A 17023-nucleotide genomic window follows, 5' to 3' on the forward strand; every position below is an offset into this window, starting at 1 on the left:
TTACTACAATTTATTTTCTCAAAAATACCAACCTGAAGAACTTTTTTGAACAGCTCAGCTGATTGAAACGGTTTTTGGTTGCATTGCAAATTTTCGGTAGTTTTCACTTTTTCGGTGGTTTTTGTCGATAATTTTTCAATTTTCTGGTTTCTTTTTTTACATTTGAGTGAAAAAATTCTGTTCGCGTTCGACTGGAACTTCATTTTGATCTGTACTTGGCGTTGAAACTGCTGCATTTCAGTTCTTTATTACACTTGCAAGTACAGTAGGTAAGTAGAAAAAGAAATACTCACTAGTTAGGTTTAGTAGGTTTCTTTGATATACTGAATTTGATAATCATCATGGTTGAAATTTTACTCTGTTCGAAGTACAGAATCATCGTCGTAATCTATACTTTGTTCACCAGCCAATCCAGCTCCTCAAGTCCGGAAAAACACCATCACAACTTCGCAAATATTGAGTAAGTGATCTGCTCTTTTACATCCTTTTAAGCCTATAAGCACAGCAACTCATTATGCAACCGCTCTTGGAACCCTTCGTACGTTCAACTGTACGTTCTGTTATCTGAAGTCTGAACAGTCACTCAACAGGTGATAGAACAACCACCAGCCTAAATATCTGTTCAAAATCACTGCGTTATTCTCTCTGGTGCTTCATCTTCTCTACCCCAAAAACTAGAGACAAATTTACACAGTAAACACGTATTTACACCATTTAATTACCGATCAGTCTCATCGCTGTCATTATACGTGTTATCCAAAAGCGAAACAATTATACGGCGTGTGTAAAACAATAGATGCGGGCTGCGTAATATATTTGTTAACAGTTTGAAAACCACAGGCCCTATTATACTACTTAAAAGTCTGTTAAAGTGTGTAAGTATCGAAGGAGAGGCGCGCGTGATAAAACCATACGTATACTTGGTATACCTACGTAGAATTACCTATTACATAAACACACTCGTATATTAGAACATCTATTGGGGTAAAAAGAATAGGCGAACATTATTAAATAATTTATTTACCAAGCAGGTGTAATAACAATAGTAAGCACAGTGTTTAGCCGTATCCGGCTTGTAACAATATGCTTCGCAATTGCCGGAAACTTGGCAGTTCTTATCAGAGATGCATTCTTCGGTGTGTCTTACCGAATCTCGTACCTATACCAGTACCATTGAGCAAATAAATCTCTTTGTTGAACAGAATAAACAAATCTTAACACATTCTAAATAAAAATTTATTACATTTTTGTACATTTTTCGGCGACCTACGTACAAAAAAAAACAGAGTTAATTCAAAATCATCGTTGTAAAATAAAAAATCCAAAAATTATCTACTTCTGGAATAGCAGTCGTCGATAAAACATATCCTACCATCCAGGCGTTCACAAATAAACGTAAATACAAAAAAACCGGAATGATTTTACGAAAAATTAATTCGACAATATCTCACGAAGTTCAAGAGAAATCAAAAAATACATACAAACTTACTAAGTTGAAAATTACAGAAGCGAGAAAAACAAATTGACAGCTATTTCATTATAATAAGGTAACGATGAAGCATAAAAAAAATCATCGGGCTCGTTTCATGAGAACGCCTCCAAATTAAGTACATTCGTAAAAATTGAAAATATCCGTATAAGAAGGGAAACTATTGGGACAAATTAATCGTGTACTGGAAGATGAAAAAAAAAATGAAAAATGCTAACAGCACTGAGGGTCAGTTCGATTGAACAAAATGTACCGCACCGATGACGTATACTTTAACGTAGCCTTAAACTAAACAAGAATAATAAAAACGGTAACCCTTCGATATAGAATTAACCCGGTGCATACACATTATTTGACAGGAACAAAATTAATCCTTAAAAAAAGGAACATTTTTGTGAAAACCTCGTACAACATAAAATCCCCCCATACAGACGCGGGAAAGTAATACACAATTATATTACAACTAAATATACAAATTTGTTCGCGATCGGGAAGAAAATCAAAACAAAAAATAAATTAAAAATTAGCAAAATAAATACACGTAACACAAGTAGTGACTCTAAACTTGAAAATGAACACATTAGCGTAAGTAACACTCCTTCATTGCTTAAGAAACTCGATTAATAATTCGCATCGTCGTAACCGGCACCCCTTTCTCATCACGTATCCGAGGGTACAATTTGCAGATCGCTGTAAGGATCGACGGGGATACCTTGTTTCGAAGGCGAAATTTTATTAAACGTGGTCGTCGTAGATTTCAGGCGACCTGCGTATCGTACGCTGTGATTAGCTGGGCCTCCTCGATTCAGACGAGGACGTCCTCTGGCTCTTCTAGTTAGAATAGCTCTTTCTCGTAATGAATTTACCGCGTTCGCGTCTAAAGGAGAGGAAAACATACGTGGATATGAGAAATGCATCGATAAGTGATATTTTCGATGGTACTATTTGTTACTCACTCGTCATAGCTTCAGCTCTACCGGGCAGATTCTTCGAAAATGGACGACCTCGTTTAGCCGAACGTCCTCTTTTAGGAGGAGTTTGTGATTCACCTACGAAAATGAAAAGGATTATGGATCAATTCCAAAAAACATCAGCGAATTATGCTATATACAAAATGTGCATGATGGAGCATAACTAACCTGGTGCCGAATAGAGCGTGGGATCGGTTTCAATCGGCTGCGTATCGATCTCGCCATCCGTTCTTTCACCCAACTGAGAAAAAATTAGAATTTAATATTATTATTTTCAATTTTTTATTTTATTCGAAAACGTTATCGAAGAAATCGTACTTCTGTTAGACTTCCAGATGCTTCTTCTTCAACGATAGTATCCTTCGCTGCGTTTTTCAATTTACGTTTTCTTTCTTGCTCTTTGTTTTCCATTTGTTTTTCTTCGGCTAATCGACGTTCTAGTTGTTTTTGTCGATCTGTTGGCAAATACAAATTAAATTAAACTTTGGTATGTACTTCAAAGTGGTCATATTTCCCATTTCCAAAACGAGGAACTTTTTTTCACTTACATTTCTTTTCGATATCTTCATCGTCGAGTAACAACGAAACTACTTCCTTCGGTTTCATTACATCGGATTTAGCTCCACCGCCACTGATTACCATACGTTGAATCTGAAACAAATCGAAACCAGTCAGAAAAATACAGACTTGTTCAATTATGCTTCTCAGGGCTCGAACTCAATTTTTTCAAAAAAAAAAAAAAAAAAAAGGAACTTCAGTAAATAAAAAAGCTTGAAAAAGGAACCAAAAAAATTACAAAACGCGAGCAAAACATTCTAGTGTAGAAAAAATCACACAAAAAAAAAACACGAATTGAAATGTTCTGGTTTTTAATTTAAATTTAAAAACTTCAACATTTTGAAATTTTCTAATCGAGAATTTTTTGACAATTTTGGACATCAAAGTGAGATTTTTTGCATTTTCTGGAAAAAAGCCAATTTTTGACAAAACAAAACGAGATTGACAATTTTAACAAAAGGAATGTTTTCGTAATTAATTTTAAACGGTTGAACTATTTTGAAACTTTTTTTATAAAAATTGAGACTTTTTGACGGTTTTTGGCAACAAAGTAAGAATTTTTGCAATTTCTGGCAAAAAAAACAATTTTTTGTTAAATAAAACGAGACTGGCAATTCCTACAAAAACAATGGGTTTCTCGCAGTTTCTGACAAAAAAGCAAAACTTGGGACAATTTTTGAAAAAAAAAAAATGAAACTTCGAAATTTTTAGCAAAAAAAAAAACGAGTATTTTCAGAAATTTTGAAACTGAGAATCTTTTACAAATTTTGGCAAAAAGCAAGGTTTTGACAATTGTAGCCGAGAACAGGACTTTTTAGAAATTATCTGCAAAAAAGTGATACTTTTGGCCATTTATGGCAAATCATGCCAAGCAAGGTTTTTGGATAATTTTTTTGCGGAGGGAGGGGGGAGAGTTGAAAAGCAAAAATTCAACAATTTTAACAAAAATCAGTCATTTTTGGAAATTATTGGCCAAAAAAATATTTTTTTGCAATTTTTTTCGAAAAGTGATTTTTTCTTCGTAATTTTTGGAAATTTTAAACAAAAGAGCGAGATTTTTCAATTGTTAAAAATCTAGAATTTTTGGTAATAAGTAAAACTTTTAAACAATGTTTGAAAAAAAGTAAAAATTCTTGGAATTTTTTGAAAATAAAAACGAGAATTATTTACAATTTTTGGCGAAAAGCAACACTGGCAATATTAGCAAAAAGCATGAATTTTTGTCAATTATTACCCAAAAAATGGTACTTTTTCGCAATATTTGTTGAAAATGAGAGACTTTTTTTGGTCAATTTTCCGGTTAAAAAGTACGACTTCTTAGCATTTTTTTTAAGCAAAAAAGCGAGACTTTTTTCGGGCGATTTTCATCTTTTTTGGAGGGGAGGGGGGAATGAATATTGAATATTTTTTGTAGTTTTTTTTTTTAGCGAAAAAGTGAAGATTTTAACCAGAAACAAAATTATTTTAAAATGTTGGCAAAAATGGAGATTTTTTTGCTGATTTCTGCAAAAAAGTAAGACTTTGCAATGTGTAAAATTTTGCAAATTATTCATTAATTGACATTAGCATTTTTTCCCTCAAAAATGAAAAAATTAAATTTTTGATAATGAAAAAAAAAAGTAACTTTAGTAATTTGGTTACTTGAAGAATAACCATGTACGAGCCCTTGCTTCTGCAGCCAATCTTTTACATTAATTACCTCGCATTTTTCTCTGGCCCTTTGCAGCATTCTTTCTTCGATGGTATTTTTACAAATTAATCTATACACGGTGACCTGCTTCGTCTGCCCTAAACGATGAGTTCGATCCATAGCTTGCTGATCAACGGTCGGATTCCAATCGCTATCGTAAAATATAACCTGGTTTCAAACAGAAGAGAAAAAAATTGAATCACTCGATGTGATTTCTCCAGCATAATTCAACGGTCGAACATGTCAACTTACGGTATCAGCAGCTGTTAAATTAATACCCAGACCTCCGGCTCGAGTACTTAACAGGAAAACGAAAATTTCTGATCTGAAAATCAAGAGTAGAACAATCAATACAACGGGTAAAACGAGATTTAAAGAAATTAAAACACGTGGAATAAAAAATACCGCGTTTGGAAATCGGCTACCATATCCCTACGATCAGATATTTTCGAGGACCCGTCCAGTCTCATGTATTTGTGTTTTCTGAACCACATGTATTCCTATTCACAAACATAAGCGAATTATTTCAAGTCGAATAACTCCATCAAAGGTTCGTTCGATCTTCAAAATTGACTCACCTCTAGTAAATCGATCATTCTGGTCATTTGTGAAAATATTAACACCCTGTGTCCTTCTTCTTTAAGCTTCTTGAGTAATCCATCCAACACAAATAGTTTACTCGCATCGCTCAGCAACGTTTGCTTATCTAAGATTAGCGGAAAAATAATTCGTAATGAAATACTCATTTGAGGGAATAATTCTCGCAGAGCTAATTCAAATATGTACCTGGAATTAATATATTGGACCATCCAAACGGCGGCGTTAATCTTTCCAGTCCACCAACTTGGATTGAATGGAAATACGAATCTTTATGACGATACTCCTCCGCAGCTGAAGGACTTCCAAACCATACGCAATCTTTTCCGATTTCGTCGGTACAATTTTTATGATCGAATGAGCACCAGGCAGCTCGACGACTTGAACAATATAGCTCTCTGCTTCGTATAGCGACCTGATAGAACAAAAAATTCCATATTAATCGTCGACATAGATGATTTATTTATTAATTAATCAAGTTTTCGTTTTACTTTTGGACAAGGCTGATACGTAAACGCGGGTAAATACGTCGGATGACAGTTGAATATCACAGGTTTTCTAATAATATGAGGAAATTCTGGTAACATGGTTATTTTACCGGAGACCTCAGTTTTCGAACTTTCGCCTTCGTCGATGTTCGATTTTTTAAATACATTCTGGAACATGAAAAAAAAAAATGGAAATTTTAGTTAAAATTCCATTTTCAAGTCTCAGCTTGAGGCAAAAACATCGAACTGATTTATTCCTACCGAATTAATTTCGTTCATCTTTCGCATACGTAATAACCGATGCTCCATCGTTTCCGGCATACAGTGATGTGTTTCGGTACCGAAAGAGAACACGCATTCGTTACCATTCGACGCGGTAAACGTGTAGTCTTTTAAGATTTCACCAGTTTGGCTGATCAGCAAACTTATACCGACGTCTTCCCACCATTGTTGTCGATACAGCGTTAAATCTTTTCGATGTAGTTGGCAAATTATGTACAACCATCTGCACGTGTCGAGAAAAAAATGAGAGATAAAAAATGTTTCATCTTTTAGCGAAGGTCGTTCAATGACGAACAGTAGGTTCCGTGAGTCTTTTCCGGTGGCTAATATGCATATGGTGGTATTTTTAACAGGGTGTTCCAAAAATAATTTTTATATATTTTTTTTCTCGATAAAATGGAAGTGACTTTTTTTTAAAATCAAGATGGAAAAAAAAGTGAAATGAAAAATGCTACAATTCTCAGTAATTTTTGCTTTTTGTTTGAAGAAAAATAAATTTTGCATTTTTTGGACACCCTGTAGAATTATTTTCAAACTTTTTTCATTTCAGATACATTTTCATGAGGTTGAAATCAGTTCATCATCTTCATAGAGACTGCCCCTGATTTCCAGGAAAGACTTACGGAACATACTGTAGGCGAAGTTGACACCTTACCGAAATATTAGATCACCCAATGCGATACGATTCAGTTCCTGAGGCGATAAATCCATCAGACGAGTGAACGAGAAACAATTAAAGGAACTCTTTCCTTTTCCTAAGCAGAAGAAAGTCGAATTGGATTAACAAATTCGTCATATTTGCTGGCAAAATTTGATAAAATATCTTACTCGAATTATCCAATGGGAATAAACTTCGATGAATATATTCGATGGCAAATATACTAAACATATTATACAAGAGATGTTGTTTGCTGGGTACAATTCGAGGTAAAATCCCTTCATCGAATATAACATTTGGTATCACGTAATCTGGACTTTTCATAAAGAACGGAGATCGAGCCTCGCGCCTTTCGAATAATTCCGGATGATTACAAACCTACACAGAGCACAGGAAACAAATTAATAAGACCCTTCTTTTCAAGGATATTTTATGCTGGTCAACTAATAAATTTACCTTTCGAAATTGCATGACTAGATTCATTAAATTAGAAGTGATGGTTTGCGATTGATACGATCCCGAAGAATGGAGCAAATCTTCGATACGTATTTTCTGCCTGAGAGCTATTAGAATTGCACCAAGGTTAGAAAATGATTGAACTTCCGAGTCTAAAACTCGAAATGCGAAGACAAACTCACCAGCGTAGAGCATTTTCTGTCTGAAAGTCAACGGGCAATAAACCATGATCTCGATCTTATCAGATAACTCGTTTTCGACATCTTTTTTAATCCTTCTCAACATGAATGGTTTCAGAATCAAATGTAAACGAGTCAAATGCTCTAAAATCAAGATAACACGAAGACCAAAATGAGTACTTTTTGAGAAAAAAAATAATTCCGATGTCTTTTCACTGAAAACTTACTTTCATCGATACTAGTTTTATTCTCAGCATGACTTTCGATATCTTTGGAGAACCATTCGTTGAATTCGTTATGCGAATCGAACATCGAAGGCATGATGAAATGCAACAAAGCCCATAATTCAGCCATACTATTCTGAATAGGAGTACCACTCAATAGCAACCGGTTCCGGCAACTGAATCCCAGCAGCATTTTCCATCGTACACTGAAATCACGATTTTCAATATTAGATCAACTCTTAGTGGTAAAATTGTCGTTTCAACTTACCTATTGGTGCTTTTAATTGCTTGGGCTTCGTCTAGAATTAAATATTGCCATTTGATTCTATTAAAATATTTAATATCGGTTATCACTAATTGATAGCTTGTGATCACAACGTGGAAGCTGGCGTCTCGAGTATGTAAACCTTTGGAATTCCAGAACTGACGAAGAATTTTTCGTTCCTAAAATTCACAGTTGAAATGAAAAATCTGTAAATTGGCTCGAAAATTATACAGGATCGAAGATGATTACCTGAGGGTTACCCCAATAAGGAACTATTTTGAAATCGGGTACGAAACGAGCCATCTCTTGTTGCCAGTTATGCAGCGTTGATGAAGGAGAAATTATCAAAAATGGACCCCAAACAGCTGAAAATTTCGAAATAATATTACTTTTTTCCACAAAGGAGTAAATAACGTAATAAATACTTACAATATTTCTCAGCTATATGACATAAGAACGCGATCGACTGAACAGTTTTTCCTAAACCCATTTCATCTGCTAATATTCCATTAATACCCTGCAAATTTTAAGAAAAAATTACAATCGATTCGATAACGACGATGAAAACGATTCGAATATACTTTTAAATAATTACTTGATCGTATAAATTAGCCAGCCAATTCATTCCTTTCAACTGGTAGTGTTTCAGGCTACCTTTAAACATGCTAGGTTGTGGTCTTTCTTCGTTCACATTTACATCGTCATCCAACACCGGAGGTTCTTCGAACTGGCTCGATCTAAGTTTTTCAGCATCGAATGCTACTTGTACATTTTGTTGGACTTGTTTCTTCAAAGTTTCACTAAAGTCACAGAAGAAGCAATATACGATTTAGATGCACGATAAATAACTCAGATTCGTTTCCTGTTTACAATATTTACCTATCGTAATCATCGGTGGCGACCACTCGTGAACCTTTTTCTTCATCCAGTTGACTTAATATTCTGATTTGATCTTCGTACGTGCTCTGGCCTAGCTTTTTCGACATGAAATGAGCGTATAGTTCGGTTTGGGTAATTAAGAAATTCAGTTTCCTCTGCTGTCTTTTCACCTGATACGAAAAAAATCATGTAGAATTATAATTGGCAGATAATGGAGTATTTCGACAGGAAATGTACTAACTTCCATAAATTCGACATCCATTTTCCTTTGTTCTTCGGCTTCTTTCTCGAGTCTTCGTCGAGTTTCACGTTCGACTCGATCGTATCGTTTCCAATAAGCTTGCATTTCTCTGGTAAGTCTTCTAGCCCGCGATGGAATTTCTTTGGTACTTTTTTCAGAGTGCACAGCTTTCTGTCGCGAATACTTCATGCAATGTTGAGCGATACGTTTTAGATTTATTTGTATCTCTTTGCAACGATTCGTTCGATGTCTCTGCACCTGGAATTAAGCAGTATGAAGGTAAACATTACGGTAAGAAACATCAATAGTTGATCAACCAACAATACGTACTTTGCAAATTTCTTTTTTAATCATCACAGCCCACAGTTTACGTCTACGAGCAGTCATGACTTGAACTTGAAGAGCTTTCTTCTTGAGTTTATTTTTCATCTGTACCGAAGGCGATACCATCCTTTGACGAGGTTCTGGTTTAGGTTCAACTTTCACAGTCTACGAAAACATTTCGTTTAAAAATACACTCAACATATGTATCAATGATAAGATGAAAATACATACGTTGGTTGCAGTATTTTCAGCACTCTCTTGAACATCAGAAGTTGTCTTCTTGTATTTCCCAGTCTTGTTGTATTTACGTTTTTTAGAAGTCTGCTGTTTGTGATCTTCATCCGGTTCATCTTTGACATTGCACGAGTACGGATTATCGTACAAATCGAACATTGACAAGAGACCGGTACTGTAGTACTTGTATTGTCGGTTCTACAACAAAACAATCGTATAAAAATAATCTCGAATACACATGCCAGCAATTTAAGATGAATTCACGTACATCGTTACTATTAGAGTAGAACCGTTTCCGGTACTTTTTTCGTATCAGATGGAACTTCATTTCGCGACGAATTTCCTCTTCGGTAACAGAATCATCGTCGCTGCTATCGGTCGCATCGTTTAGGAGTAAATCTTGCAACCATTCTCGATCCGGACCTACTCTGGAGAAATTATACACGCGTTGTTTATCCGATTTCTTATCTGTAATTAGAATTTCTGTCGTTAGTTTACGAAGAGATGTGATATTCGGTACGTTGAAGTATCGAGTACTACTAGCCTTGTTTTGAATGTAACTCCTTCTTTTTTGCTTTTTTGGAAAATTCACCAAGGTCTGCGGATAATTTTCCATTCTCGTCGTCGGTATCATCGCTGGAAGATCTAATAAACGAGAAAAATACGTGAGTGTACGACGAAATGGCTAACAATAGTGCTAAAGCAAAAGGAGTACTTACTGTATCGGGATACTGTATAGATTTTCGACATAATTCAATAACGGATTTAGATTCAGACTCTGTTCCAGTTGTTGATAGTATAAAGGTGCAGCTATTTTATTATTTTGCATACCTGGACGAATCTGCTCGAATTACCTCGTATTACTCATATTTCACAGTGTAGCGTTTATACGACGGTACGCTTCCGATCGTTGTAAAATAACACTCGTCCAGATTAACCGCAGTTAGTTTAGCGTATCATCTTCGTATATCAATTTTATAATTATTATTATTATTTAGGTAATATAAAATTTAAAACTTTGATAAGAGTACTTTAGAGTACACGCAATAAAGTACGGTTTATGAAACGTCATAAGTTGTATGAAATTTGAACTATGAATGTACGCCGTACTTTTCCTCGAAATTAATTCACGACCAAACTCCGTAAAAACAATGCAAGTACTTTTCATTCTCGTTATTTTTGTTAGGGACGGACGAGTATTCGGAATAATCGGATACTTGGAGGTTTATTTTCGAGTTTTTTTATCACGGTGTGTACCGAAGCCGGGTTTTTAGTTCGAAAGTAGTGTGTCGTTTACTCGTTAGAGAGCGTTGTTGGCGATTTTGAATTTCACTCGCAGTGCAGCCAGAATTGGAAATATAAATAATAATTTTTTTTTAATTTTAATTTTTTTTCTTCAAAATTTAAAATTTTACTTGATTTGAGTTTTGAGCTAATTAATTTGATTTAAAATTGAAATATTTTCAAAATTTTAGGATCTTTGTTGAATTCAAGATTCATCATTCAATCAAACAGTACAGTAACCACACAATTGATATTAAATGAGTTAATTTTAATGGATTTCTCAATAACACAAACAATTCCAGGATACATTTTCTTAACTCGTAACAAAACTAAAAATAATAAATTCATTGATGATGAAGAAATACTTCAGCTATAATAACCAATCGTTATAATAGGAACACGTTTTCGGATTGACAGTACCGACAGCGTCGCAATTTTTGAACACCTGAAACAAAATTGAGAAAAATTGAACTAACGTCAAGTACTACATTGCTGCAGAATAACATAACACCTTGTTGTTCAAAACATAAATGTATACGAAATGTTAAACCAAGAGCTTGATCGATGGAGAGAATCAATCAAATTACTACAACTCAAATCGCAGAATGAAACTAAAAACCGTACGTTGAACTTGCTGAACAGAGTAACGTATACTTACAGGACAAATGCCACAAGTTGTTCTGGCCAACCCAGGAGGTGGCAGTAAAGTTTCGATAGCTTTATACAAATGACCTCCACCTATGGTCAGTTTCCTTTCAACTTTTCCATCGTATATCAACGTTTGTAAAATAGTCTTTATATCATCTTCGGATAATTCTATCTAAAATGCGCAGAAAATAGCGAAATTAGTGAAATGAGACATTTTTCGTAGTAAAATAGTCCACGAATATCTACTTACCCTGCTAATACCTAGTTGGTTGATAAATTTCCAAACGTCGATGACAGAAGCGTACGAATTATTATTAATGGTTAACGGACTTCCTACAGCTTCTCTAGCCTTTTCTCTCTTCGTTTCTAAGAACTTGTAGCACTGTTGATTGAGTACATCGACGAATTCAGATTCAAAATCCTGATCACTGTACCATGCCCCACCAGTGAGTGATCGGTCTGGTTCTAAATCGTATAACATGTAAACTTTCTTCTTTCCAGCCTAAACTCACCAACATAAAATCATAAGTCACGATAGAATAATAGAATAGCAATCTACAGTCTACACCGATGAAATTGAATCATACCTTGACCGATTTGACTAATTTTATGGCTTTTTTATTTTCCAAATTCTTGATAATTTTATTCAACTGGAGCTGAATCAAATTCGACTTCTGTCTGATGTCTTTGATCCAAATACCTTTGTTACCAGACTCTTTTACAATACCGTATACAACTTTTTCTTCGTTGCCGGCTCCTTTCAAGCTTTCAATATTATCGCTCGCGGCTTTGATTTTGTAGGCTAGTTTTTTATCTGATGTTTGGAAAAGATCGATTAAACCCTGGAAAAATTGAGAGATGTTTAGTATCTCGCAGCCTTTACAACATGATGCAATTAGGTGAACATATTGTGAAGTACAAGCACCTCGTTGAGTAATATTTGCATAACACCAGCTCTTTCTGCGTTACTCAGATCGGGAAATTCTTTTCTCAATTCTGTATCAGTTGCAGGGCGGTCACGACTTTTCATGAAGTCCAAAATCCTGAAGTTAAAATTGAAAATCAAATCATAAATCTGATAAAGTGTAACTCGTGTAAGTTGAACGTGTAGATTGAAGAATGCTTACCTCTGTTCGTAATTACTCATTTTGGATGGAGCTTTTGGCAACGTATAGTATTCGATATCAGTGTAAATTTATAATGATTCACAAATATTATTATTAATTAATGCACGTCAATAATCAAGTACCAGTGCACACTGCACATGCATTTTGAGTTGAATTCTCGTCTCTCTTATCAGTTGAAAGTGTTTCTGTTTACATTTTGAGGATGAGGGGAGGGGAGGGGAAGAGACGAACAGAAGAAGTTTTCGTCATCAGTCAAGTGTCAACTTCAGGGACATTTTGAATTTTGGGAATCGAAATCTTCGAAATCAAAGCATCCCAAATACTAATCAGTCATCAATGATCAGAATTTGACACTTCAATTTTCATTAATCCACGTTCGATGATTGATCTTTTTTTGTAGTCTCAGCTCAGTTCAAGATTAAAACATCTCAAAGAATCAAGAATGATGGCTAAGTTGAACAATTTACAATTATTATCGATGATAATTGAAAATCAACTTTTTCAATAATGTAACATGGGTCAATTTTTTTCCCAGTAGAGAATTAGAGTATCAAACCTCAAGAGCTTCAGAGGACAGTGCTACATGTCACATGTCAAAACCATCTCTTCACCCAATTACAACATTCTATAAGTAAAACGTACGCCAACGAAAATGATAACTTTTTCACTCACACACTTTTCACATCAAGCTGTAAAGCATGAAAATGAACAAAAAGAAAACGTAGATTTAATGTTTATTTCCAACCATTAATTATAAAAATTATTTGCCTTCGTTGCCATCGTAAACTAACGTGTAACCGCATTTACCACAATAATGCCTATCGGACATCGCAGCCATAAAAACTCCAGCTCCGCAACGTTCCATGGGGCATTCCCGACGAAGACGGAAAATCTTTCCGTTTTCGTCAACCTACCAAACAAAAAAACACAATTAGCTCAATATCGAAGTATATAACGAGAACATTGACAAGTTTCGAGCGTGATACGTACTTTGTAGAATTTCAAAACGGCGAGCTTAATCTTCTTCTTCTTATGTTTGATTTTCTTAGGCGTAGAGTAATTCTTCTTCTTCCTTTTTTTGGCACCTCCTCTCAATCTTAATACTAAATGTAACGTCGATTCTTTTTGGATATTGTAATCGGAAAGAGTACGTCCATCTTCGAGTTGTTTACCGGCGAAAATCAAACGTTGCTGATCGGGAGGAATTCCTGCAAAATGATAACATACAGTTAGAGATTATAATTTACTTTGGAGTTCAAGAGAATCGTAGCATTTTACCTTCTTTGTCTTGGATCTTGGCTTTTACATTTTCGATAGTGTCACTAGGTTCGACCTCGAGGGTGATGGTCTTACCCGTCAACGTCTTGACGAAGATCTGCATGTTTTCTGGTCAACCCTGCGAAGAAATTGAATTCAAATTAGTACACGGTATATTTAGCGAGGAAAATTATCAAATCGGTCGCCTTTGGAATCGAAATTACTTCGCACTGAACGAATTTTCACAGTCTATGGAATATGGATCGAAAAATAGGCCTACTCTATCATGTCCACTAGCTTTATCGGTTTATTAGATAACGATGCTGATCAGAAAAAATCAAGACTCCAATTTCTGCTTCTTTCCCCATAAGTTTCCCAAGACACCTATAAGACTGGAATTCTACGATTTCACGAGTGATAGTAAAATGACTACGCCTTCAAATCATGTAATTCGACGGAGTTATCACATAATGATCATACAGTTGAGTATTGTAAGATGTTCAATGGTTCATGAAACTCACTCAACATGATACGATTATGGCTCAGCTGAACCAAGCATCACAGGTGGCAATTTCGAGAAAGGAAAAGGCTCCTGAATCGTCGCTTACGTCACACTGTGTTCCATAGCAAGAAAACAGAAAACAATCGCAGAATCCATTGCGGCAAAGAGATGTATTCGAGATAGATGGAAAGCAAAAGCGATCGAGTGAAACTCATCTTACGAAAACGAACAGAACGATGCAGTTAAAGATAAGGGAACGAGATGCGAAGTTGGCATCAATTTTCATCGAAGACGGGCTGCCAGATGGATCAATTTCAGCGAAATAACTTTTGGAAAGGCGACCGAGTACTTTGATTATTGCTACAAAAGAATAATACAAGAAATTAATAATTAACTTACCAGCAATTTTAATTAAAACATCACAACGACGACGAAAAATCCAGCACCGCTGCACGACACGAGCACAAAGATTTACGCACAACTTTGTTGGATTGCAAAACACGTCGTCAAAGTAAAAAAAAAATGTATTGCTCCACATAAAAGCCATTATCTTCACGAAGTACTCAAACTAGCCCGTGTTTTATGCTGTTTGTGTTGACACGACCGCATGCCTATCTCAAAATTTTTTATCACGAGGCGACAACAAGACGGCCATCGCCATACGATTTTTTTATTTCAGAAATCAAAAAAATCTAATTAATTTACGTATGGTTGAGATTTAAACGTTTTTTAATTTGTAAATATTCATCGTCTTTGATTCCGCACTCATGCCGCGACGTGGAGTTCAACCCCAAGGGTTATTCAGCAAGGTGAGTGTTTACCTTTGTCGGTTCAGTTTTCTCTCTTCCAGTTGAACTTTTCTTCCCTGAACTAACATATTTAATCATTTCTGCTTCGAATATGCAGTGAGAAGTATATTACATTTGCCTTATCGTATTCTCCACATCTTACTCCCTTATCATGGCTACGAATCATCTAAATTTCTCATTCAATTTACTCAACTCGATACACTCAAAACTACGTTATAGTGGCATTTTTATTAATCTATTATTATATGTTTTCAGAGGCTGTATATCGATGGTAAAGATCATTTATTAGGAAAATTGGCTTCCTATGTCGCCAAAGCTTTACTTCAAGGTAATCGCGTCGTAGTCTTCAATTGCGACAAGATCAACATCGCTGGAAGTTTTTACAGGTATAAGATCACTTTCCGGCACCGAAGTTGAAGCCGAACGTATTCTAAATTATTGATTGTTTATTTGCAGAAATAAAATTAAGTACTTGTCGTTCTTACGTAAACGCTGTAACGTCAATCCAGCCAGAGGACCTTATCATTACCGTGCTCCTAGATGTATTTTCCGTAAATGTGTTAGAGGTAATGATTATTAATCGAATAGAATTCATTTGTTATTTCGCATCTATGATTATGAAAATATTACCTACATTATTTGATTCATAAATGATAGAATCTACAGAATGAGATGTGCTGTTAGTATTCCGAAAAATGTCATTCTTATTTTCAGTTCAAGTTGTTTCGATGATTAGAAAATAATCTTACCTACATTATCTGATTATACTGATGTTATTTTATTAATGAGAAACAAACTTCACCCACTCTAATATCTACTCATTTATTAGTATTGTGATATTGACTCATTGTATCTCATTTTAGGTATGATCCCTCACAAAACCACTCGCGGTGACCGTGCTCTTAAACGTCTCAGAACTTTTGAAGACATTCCCGCCCGATACACTAAACAGAAAACTTTCGTCGTACCTCTCGCCATGCGTGTACTATCTTTGCAACTCGGAAGAAAATACTGCACCATTGATCGTCTATCGCACGAAGTCGGCTGGAAATACAAACACGTCATCGAAGATTACGGAAAGAGAAGGGTCAAGAGAGAAGAGCTCAACGCTAAGAAATTAGCTGTGAAGAGGGTACGTTATATTTTGACCGAAATGGAGCCATTTTTCAACTAGTGCATCGTGTAATGAAATCATTTCGTTTTCTTGTTTCAGAAATTAACCAGAAAAGCAAAGAAAGTTGCGAAGAAAGCATTGGAACCTTACAACGAGATCATTCGACAATATGGATATCACGCTTAAATCTTACGACTTGTTTTTATCTAATAAACCATTGTAAAAAATTGATCGTTGTTGGGTTTTTTGTATTTTATTAATCGATTGATTGATTCCGTAACGAATAAATTATTCACACGATCAAGCTTGAACTAGAATTTTGAGTTATGGAATGAATCTATTTTTGCGCCGTCATCTTCATGAACTGATTGAATTGAATTGAAAATTGAAATTGATTTCAAAATTCCGAACAATTCTGATTGTGAAGTAATGAGATGATTGAAACTTGAAACACTGAAAAGCAACCAATTTTTTGTAAAACACTTCATCTTTTTTTGATCAAAAGCTTATTTTTTCCGAGTTTTTTAAATTTTAGTGAACACAAGAAACTATATAGTTTCTGGCTACCGTAGCTACGTAAGATGATACGTGAATTTTTTATTATTTTCCAAGACATGACATTGTACCTTTTTGAAAATTGAAACAAAATATGAAATTGACAGTTGACAATATTACCCTATTCTGATCTTTTTTTAGAAAAATGAAAAAAGTATTTCCATTTCGTTATGTTTCTGTTTCGGTTATTAA

General features: G+C 35.0%; 4 protein-coding genes and 1 non-coding gene across 6 annotated transcripts; 2 read left to right on the forward strand and 3 right to left on the reverse strand.

Moving 5' to 3' along the window:
* Positions 1-1214: 1214 nt before the first annotated feature.
* Positions 1215-10750, reverse strand: Ino80 (chromatin-remodeling ATPase INO80). 2 transcript variants are annotated; one of them, XM_065369235.1, is made up of 28 exons: positions 10255-10749; positions 10080-10180; positions 9804-10003; positions 9533-9733; positions 9308-9466; positions 8978-9235; positions 8737-8906; positions 8453-8657; positions 8287-8374; positions 8107-8222; positions 7861-8036; positions 7596-7798; positions 7372-7512; positions 7190-7296; positions 6904-7111; positions 6731-6830; positions 6055-6298; positions 5797-5961; positions 5495-5720; positions 5287-5414; positions 5114-5208; positions 4961-5033; positions 4718-4876; positions 3009-3111; positions 2779-2915; positions 2629-2701; positions 2446-2538; positions 1215-2366 (listed from the first exon to the last, which is right to left on the reverse strand). In XM_065369235.1, the coding sequence occupies exons 1-28, from the start codon at positions 10362-10364 to the stop codon at positions 2149-2151; spliced, it is 4257 nt and encodes a 1418-aa protein (XP_065225307.1). In that variant the 5' UTR covers positions 10365-10749; the 3' UTR covers positions 1215-2148. The 2 variants fall into 2 exon arrangements, with proteins under 2 accessions (XP_065225307.1, XP_065225306.1); XM_065369234.1 differs by having other exon boundaries at positions 7190-7512; positions 10255-10750.
* A 316-nt stretch (positions 10751-11066) lies between these two features.
* On the reverse strand, positions 11067-12782 carry Polr3F (RNA polymerase III subunit F). The gene is made up of 6 exons (XM_065369236.1): positions 12595-12782; positions 12393-12510; positions 12055-12309; positions 11718-11969; positions 11478-11639; positions 11067-11264 (listed from the first exon to the last, which is right to left on the reverse strand). Exons 1-6 carry the CDS (start codon positions 12612-12614, stop codon positions 11190-11192), a joined length of 882 nt encoding a protein of 293 aa, XP_065225308.1. The 5' UTR covers positions 12615-12782; the 3' UTR covers positions 11067-11189.
* A 528-nt stretch (positions 12783-13310) lies between these two features.
* Positions 13311-14887, reverse strand: LOC135849079 (ubiquitin-ribosomal protein eS31 fusion protein-like). Its single transcript, XM_065369238.1, has 4 exons — positions 14753-14887; positions 13873-13990; positions 13585-13802; positions 13311-13504 (listed from the first exon to the last, which is right to left on the reverse strand). Exons 2-4 carry the CDS (start codon positions 13973-13975, stop codon positions 13355-13357), a joined length of 471 nt encoding a protein of 156 aa, XP_065225310.1. The 5' UTR covers positions 13976-13990; positions 14753-14887; the 3' UTR covers positions 13311-13354.
* Positions 14888-14968: 81 nt separating this feature from the next.
* LOC135849078 (large ribosomal subunit protein uL13-like) lies at positions 14969-16505 on the forward strand. The gene is made up of 5 exons (XM_065369237.1): positions 14969-15162; positions 15418-15548; positions 15619-15728; positions 16026-16294; positions 16376-16505. The coding sequence occupies exons 1-5, from the start codon at positions 15121-15123 to the stop codon at positions 16460-16462; spliced, it is 639 nt and encodes a 212-aa protein (XP_065225309.1). The 5' UTR covers positions 14969-15120; the 3' UTR covers positions 16463-16505.
* LOC135849572 (small nucleolar RNA SNORD34) lies at positions 15766-15840 on the forward strand. The gene has a single exon (XR_010559586.1). It is a non-coding gene; the product is annotated as a small nucleolar RNA SNORD34 (small nucleolar RNA).
* Positions 16506-17023: the final 518 nt, after the last annotated feature.

Source organism: Planococcus citri, chromosome 5 (assembly GCF_950023065.1).
Source record: "Planococcus citri chromosome 5, ihPlaCitr1.1, whole genome shotgun sequence".
NCBI lineage: Eukaryota > Metazoa > Arthropoda > Insecta > Hemiptera > Pseudococcidae > Planococcus > Planococcus citri.

What these genes read in the sequence shown, in the direction of transcription:
- Ino80 (XM_065369234.1), bottom strand. Translation starts at nt 10,364, where the DNA reads ATGCAAAATAATAAAATAGCTGCACCTTTATACTATCAACAACTGGAA. An exon ending in CTGAAAATACTGCAACCAAC is followed by an intron (nt 9,467 to 9,532) that starts GTATGTATTTTC and finishes ATGTTTTCGTAG; the next exon opens with ACTGTGAAAGTTGAACCTAA. An exon ending in TAAAACTAGTATCGATGAAA is followed by an intron (nt 7,513 to 7,595) that starts GTAAGTTTTCAG and finishes TCTTGATTTTAG; the next exon opens with AGCATTTGACTCGTTTACAT.
- Polr3F (XM_065369236.1), bottom strand. Translation starts at nt 12,614, where the DNA reads ATGAGTAATTACGAACAGAG. An exon ending in ACCAACTAGGTATTAGCAGG is followed by an intron (nt 11,640 to 11,717) that starts GTAAGTAGATAT and finishes TGCGCATTTTAG; the next exon opens with ATAGAATTATCCGAAGATGA. An exon ending in CAACTTGTGGCATTTGTCCT is followed by an intron (nt 11,265 to 11,477) that starts GTAAGTATACGT and finishes ATTTTGTTTCAG; the next exon opens with GTGTTCAAAAATTGCGACGC.
- LOC135849079 (XM_065369238.1), bottom strand. Translation starts at nt 13,975, where the DNA reads ATGCAGATCTTCGTCAAGACGTTGACGGGTAAGACCATCACCCTCGAG. An exon ending in CAAGATCCAAGACAAAGAAG is followed by an intron (nt 13,803 to 13,872) that starts GTAAAATGCTAC and finishes ATCATTTTGCAG; the next exon opens with GAATTCCTCCCGATCAGCAA. An exon ending in CCGTTTTGAAATTCTACAAA is followed by an intron (nt 13,505 to 13,584) that starts GTACGTATCACG and finishes TTTGTTTGGTAG; the next exon opens with GTTGACGAAAACGGAAAGAT.
- LOC135849078 (XM_065369237.1), top strand. Translation starts at nt 15,121, where the DNA reads ATGCCGCGACGTGGAGTTCAACCCCAAGGGTTATTCAGCAAG. An exon ending in ATCGCTGGAAGTTTTTACAG is followed by an intron (nt 15,549 to 15,618) that starts GTATAAGATCAC and finishes GTTTATTTGCAG; the next exon opens with AAATAAAATTAAGTACTTGT. An exon ending in TTTCCGTAAATGTGTTAGAG is followed by an intron (nt 15,729 to 16,025) that starts GTAATGATTATT and finishes ATCTCATTTTAG; the next exon opens with GTATGATCCCTCACAAAACC.